Here is a 6,348-nt window from a genome sequence, read left to right on the forward strand (position 1 = left end):
CATCGTCGGAGTTGACTTATTACCCGGTGGAAAAGAGTGTGAATCCATGGATTCAATTCCCTTTAGAAGCAACTCCAGATATGGCAAAATCTTTCCAAACGGTTCTCTACGGCTATTTTTTGGGAACTAGATTTCTGTTTCCTATTGTTTTACGTGCGGTTCAAAATGCTTGGGGAAAGTTTGGTTTTAAAGATGCTATGGTGAATGATCTTGGTTATTTCTTCTTTCGTTTTAATGATGGAGGTGGTTGTGCCCAAGTTGTTGAATCGTCGCCTCTGATGATAAGAGGGGTGCCACTGTTTGTTTCTGCATGGGACCCGTCAAAAGGGCTTTATAAACCTGAACACTCATTGTGCCCTTTGTGGATTAAATTTTTTTAATATCCCTCTCGTTGCTTTTAATAGAGAGGGAATTAGTCGTATTGCTAGTGGGATTGGGGTTCCATTACGATTGGATGCATGTACGACAAGCACATGTGATAAAGCTTGGGGAGAACGAATTTTGCAAAGGTTTTGGTGAATGTTTAGGCCGTGGGAGAGTTGCAGCAGGAAGTCGAAGTGGTAATACCGAGGCTTTCGGGTAATGGAGAAGATATGGTAAAGGTGGTATTGGAGTATGATTGGGTGCCGTCCCAATGTTCCATGTGTAAAATATTTGGACATAGGGATTCTTCATGCATGAAAGGGGTTGTTCGGAAACCAAAAGAGCAGCCAAATGCGATGGAAAAGGAGGGATTTCAAAAATCTAGAAGGCAACACTGGAGGCCGAAATCTACTTCTGGTGTTACTAATGGAATTTAGGTGGAACCCTCTAAGGCTAGCAAAGATAGAGATTATGTGGCTTCGGATACGTTATTTGGTGTTGGTGTTATAAAGCCAGCACAAGAGGCGATACCTCCGGATGTGGACCCAAAGGAAAATGTTGTTGTTAGTCCAAAAGGTAAGTTTGTTGTATTTGAAGACCCAGCTGGTGCAAATGATGATCTTGTAGGGGGGAAGTATTGCACTGTGGATGCTGGGAGAACGCCAAGAGGTAGAGAGGGTAGTTTGAATGAAACGGTAAGATCTACGGGGGTCCGGAACTAGTAAAGGTTGTGGTACAAGCATTTAAACCGAGACGTGGTGTTACGGTCCAAACGTCTACAAATAACCGATTTTCGTCTTTATCTACTGAAGAATCTAGTGAAGATGATGATATGGAGATAATTGATACGGCTAGGAGTGATGATGGGGGTCTTTTCACTGATGATAACAATGGGGCGATTGAAGAGAGTATGGGAGAGGGTGCTGCAACCATTACTTGTGTCCAATGATAAAGTTTGCTTCCTGGAATATTAGAGGTCTTAATGCCCTAATAAAGCAAAGAGAGGTACGTGATTTTATCCATGTAAAACGTCTTTTGTTATGTTGCATTATTGAGTCTAAAGTCTTACAAAGTAATCTGGGGGATGTGTGTGGTCGTGTTTTTGGAAGCTAGAGTTGGGTTTCCAATGGTCTCTCTTGTAATCAAGGAACACGCCTTATTATAGCTTGGGACCCGACAGTTTTGTCCTTGATTGTGATTGAGCAACATTTGCAATATGTGCATTGTGAAATCCGTATCGTTGGTAGGCCGGAACCTATCTTTTTTACGTTTATTTATGGGTGTAATACGGGGGTGGAAAGGAGGGATCTTTGGAGGGCCCTTGGGAAATTCAAAATTTTATCCATAATAAAGCGTGGATAGCAATGGGGGATTTTATTTCGATGCTTTTCCCCCATGATGAGTTGGGAGGGTCGTCTAGGCGTAATTCGGATATGGAAGAGTTTCATCATTGTCTAGAAGCTGTAGAGCTTTTTGATATCTCTTATCAAGGGTGCCAATACACTTGGATTCAAAAGCCGTCAGGGGAAAGAGGTATTCTTCGCAAATTAGATCGGATTTTGGGGAATTTGGCGTTTATTGACATCTTTGAGGATGCCTCGGTCTTCTTTGAACCAAGAGGGATTTCTGACCATTCGCCGGGTATTCTAACAATCAAAGTTGGGAGAAGACTTAGAAATCGTGGTTTTAAGTTTGATAATTTCTTGACTTCCCATGAAGATTTCCTCAGTTCGGTTGTGGGAGTGTGGGTGAAACCGAAGAAAGTCTCCTATATGAAGAAAGTTCTCCTTAAAATGCAAGTTATGAAAGGGGTTTGCCGTAGACTAAGAAATTTGTATGGCTACTTGGATAAGAAGGTGGCTTTGTTAAAGTCGGAACTTGATGTGGCTCAATTGGCTTGTGACTTAGATCCATTTAATGATTTGCTGAAAGAGGATGTTGCTCACCTATTGTTAGCTTATCAACAAGCTAGGACTGATCAGTTGGAAATGGTTAGACAAAAGGCGAAGATTATTTGGTTGAATGAGGGGATGGAAACTCAAAGTTCTTTTTTCACTCCATGAAAGAGAAGCGTAATAGGAACCACATTGCTGCTATTAAGGACTCTACTGGTATGGTATTTGAACATGATGAAGTACCAAAAGCTTTTGTTACTCATTTTGCAGGTATTTTGGGTTCTTGTGATGCGTTGGTAAACCCTTCTATGGAGGATTATTCTTTTGATCGTTTTTTGATTTTATCGGAGTCTCTGCACTTAATCAGACCCATTACTGATATGGAAATAAAGTCTGCTCTATTTGATATTGAAAATGATAAGGCCCCGGGATCTGATGGGTTTTCTTTGAAATTATTTAAATCTGCTTGGTGTGTGGTGGGACGAGAGATTCTTATTGCGGTTCATAATTTCTTCTACTCGGGCACCTTGGAGTATCAGTTGAATCACACGTTGCTTTGCCTTATTCCGAAAATTCCTAATGCTTCCTGTGTATCTGATTTTCGGCCCATATCTTGTTGCAATGTGTTGCTTAAATGTATTAGTAAAATCATTGCTGACATGATGAAAGGCTCTTTGGATGTCCTTATCAGTAAGGCTTAATCGGCTTTCATTCCTGGGAGACAGATTACTGATAACATTTTAATGGCACATGAGCTTGTGGCAGGTTATCAGAAACCACAGGGGGAACCAAAATGTGCGTTCAAAATTGATATCAGAAAAGCTTATGATACTGTTGACTGGAAGTATCTTCTTGGGATGTTGAAGGGAATGGGTTTTCATCGAGTTATGATCAATTGGATAAAATCGCTAATCTCAACGCCAACATTCTCTATTTGTGTTAATGGTCAGTCGGAGGGTTTCTTTCATGGAAAACGAGGGCTTCGACAAGGAGATCCAATATCTCCTTATTTGTTTACGGTGGTAAAGGAAGGATTATCGATGATCCTAAACAGTGTATTGATGAGGAGGTGAATTTTTCTTACCACCAAGGATGTGAAGACCTCAAGTTGACTCATTTATGTTTTGCAGATGATATTTTTATATTTTCTCTCGAGGGGATGCCATTTCGGTAGAAGTGATAAAACGGGCTCTCCAAACATTTGAAGTTAGATCGGGTCTGTCTCTGGGTCTCGAAAAAAGTGAGATATTTTTTGGAAATGTTGCGTTGGATGTTCAACATGCCATTCGAAATTGCCTTCCATATTGCCCGGGGGTGTTCCCTATTCGGTACCTGGGTGTTCCTCTCTCTGCGGTCAGATTAAAGGTACGGGATTTCAACCCTCTTGTGGTCAGATTGGAAAAACAAATTTCTATCCTATGGTGGTAGAAGACAACTCATCATCTCTGTTCTTCAATCTATGCAAACTTATTGGATGTCAGTTTTTCTAATCCCGGCGGCTACAATCCATGAAATTGAACAAGTTTGCCGTAATTTCTTATGGATTAAAGCGAAAGGGGTGTTGGGAAAATGTCGAGTTTCTTGGGAAAAGGTTTGCTTGCCTGTAAAAAATGGGGGACTTGGTATGAAAAGGCTGGCGCTTTGGAATAGGTGCTTGCTGTTTAAACGTATTTGGGATATTCTTACTCGAAGAAGATCAATGTGGGTTTCTTGGATTCATTCAAACTGTATTCGGGGGAGAAATTTTTGGGTGATAAAGAAAAGAAATGAATGGTCTTGGCTTATACGGAACATTTTAGAGTTAAAACCTCATTGTAGGAGATTTTTCATTTCGAATGTGGGCAATGGGGATGTCTACGCATGCTTGGGAAGACACTTGGAGTGAACAGGGTCCCCTAATCCATTTGCTTTCGTATAGGTTCATAAATGGCCATGAGTTTCATAATAACTCTACGGTTTCTGACCTCATACAACGGTTTGGTAATGTGTGGCCGGATGAATGGATACAATGGTTTCCCCAGTTGCAACAAATTGTGATCCCTTCCCCTAGTCCTTTAGAGGATACGATTAGGTGGCTTGAGCCTAATAATAATAGGCAGCTTATTACGGTGAAGGTGGCATGGCAAACTTTGCAAGAAGTGGGACCGATTGTGCATTGGCATAAGGTGGTTTGGAATAACGCATACATACCTAAACATGCTCTCTGCATGTGGATGGCTTGTCAGAAAAGATTACCGACCCAAGACCGCATTTGCCAGTGGAAGCATGAACCCCCTTATCTGAAATGTGTTTTTTGCAACTTGGTGATTGAAACGCACAATCACTTATTATTTGAATGCGACTATTCGAGTAGTATTTGGGAGGTAATAAAGAGGGAAATAGGGATCCAGATGTGTCCGGACAATTGGGAGGATATCGTTAATATGGGGATATTGCAAGGGTGGAAATTGTGGTCTACGGTTCAAAAACTTGGTATCTCGGCTACAGTGTACCACAAATGGATGGAAAGGAATAGAAAGTTTTTTGACAATCATAACCGTACTGGAGCTCAAGTAGTGGCTGATATCAAGACACAGATTCTTGAAAGAATGGCGTGGAAGACAAGGAAGAAGCTTACGAGAATCAATGATACGTGATCATGAGGTTGGTGAAGAGTTTTGTTTCTGGGAGTTTTTGGTGATTTGCTCTATCTATTTTTTGGCTTGTTTTACATTTCTTTTTTGGTGCATTTCCCTTTGTTTATTTTGGCTTCTTATGGCTTGGTTTGTSAGTCAAAGTTGCCGTAGTTTTTCTTGCTGATCTGTACTTTCATTGCTTGCTTTTACTTGCGTTATAAAATTGCGTGGGGAGTTCCACCCTTATGGATAGACTTGAGGATAAATGTGTTATTATGTTTTGATTATGAAAATAATCATGTGCGTTTAAATGTGATAGAAAAAGTCATATACTGAGAAATGACAGATAATCCCAATCAATCAGAAAGGACCTCTACTGGTTATGGAAGAGGTCGGGGAAGAAGAATTGTAACACAAGGAGAGGACCCGGAAAATGTGATGACAATAGAAACGCGAAGTCGTAGCAGGGGCCGAGGAAGAGGTAGAAGTACTTGACAAGAACAGGAACTGTCGGCTCAAGAAAGTTCAATGTCTGCTCATAGAAGAGGAAGGGCAAGGGGTGGACACAATGTTCCTGATCCCAGATGTAATATTTTTGTTGTTATTTCAAGTTTATATATATATATATATATATGTTTATATGTGTCTGGGTATGTATGTATGTGTGTTATATTTATAAGGGTTAATTTAAATTTTATTTTAAATTAAGAAAAAAAGGGAGGTCGGCTGGTTGAGCCGCCCACCACCTCCCCTCCTATTTCTTAGATATATATAGAATTTTGGGAAGTAAAGGATACACACATACTATATTTAGAAGGTTTTTCTCTGAAGAATCAGAAGGATTACTAAAGAAGAGGATTCAAAAGCTTAGATACTCGATTTCTAAAAGGTGAGTGTATTAAAGCTTTGAGTATAAAGTGTTTATATATAATTTGATAGTATTTGGAACTGGTTATTATGAATTCTGTATCAATTTATGCAAACCGTTTAAGTGATGCCCGGATTGTTATCCGGACAAATAAATCATTCAAGTATCAATCGGGTTTATCTTAAACCGTGTAAGAGGTGACCGGTTTACTTCTAAACCGCTCAAGAGGTGACCGGATATTAGTCTAAACCGGTCAAGTGTTGTGCGGTGTATTGACCGGATTGTTTTAAACCGGACAAAGGTTGGGTAATGTTTTGTCAGGACTCTTATCCAGATAGATATTAAAATGTTTCTAAGTGTTAAATCGGTTAAGCATTGGAGGGTATATTGTCCAGATTTGTTATCCGGACAGATATGTTAGAAATAAATGTATTATCCGGACAAGGTTGACCGGACTTGTTATCCGGACAAGGTTGACTGGACTTCAAATCCGGTTAAAGAGATAGAAACTTTTTTTGAAATTTTTTGAGATGTAATGACGGTGTAACCGCGAGATAGATGAAATGGCGGTGTAACCGCGAGAGAGATGTAATGGCGGTGTAACCGC

At 40.2% G+C, this 6,348-nt stretch overlaps 2 protein-coding genes across 2 annotated transcripts; both read left to right on the top strand.

Moving 5' to 3' along the window:
• Positions 1–1,727: 1,727 nt before the first annotated feature.
• Positions 1,728–2,426, top strand: LOC112503583. Its single transcript, XM_025107598.1, has one exon. The coding sequence runs from the start codon at positions 1,728–1,730 to the stop codon at positions 2,424–2,426; it is 699 nt and encodes a 232-aa protein (XP_024963366.1).
• A 1,676-nt stretch (positions 2,427–4,102) lies between these two features.
• Positions 4,103–4,894, top strand: LOC112503585. The gene has a single exon (XM_025107599.1). It carries the CDS (start codon positions 4,103–4,105, stop codon positions 4,892–4,894), a length of 792 nt encoding a protein of 263 aa, XP_024963367.1.
• Positions 4,895–6,348: the final 1,454 nt, after the last annotated feature.

The sequence above is a fragment of the Cynara cardunculus genome, unplaced genomic scaffold, assembly GCF_001531365.2.
Source record: "Cynara cardunculus var. scolymus isolate 2C unplaced genomic scaffold, CcrdV1 Un_Scaffold_3305, whole genome shotgun sequence".
Lineage (NCBI taxonomy): Eukaryota > Viridiplantae > Streptophyta > Magnoliopsida > Asterales > Asteraceae > Cynara > Cynara cardunculus.

Bases quoted from the DNA above. Each gene is read 5' to 3' on its own strand.
- LOC112503583 (XM_025107598.1), top strand. From the start codon at position 1,728: ATGGGGGATTTTATTTCGATGCTTTTCCCCCATGATGAGTTGGGAGGG.
- LOC112503585 (XM_025107599.1), top strand. From the start codon at position 4,103: ATGGGGATGTCTACGCATGCTTGGGAAGACACTTGGAGTGAACAGGGT.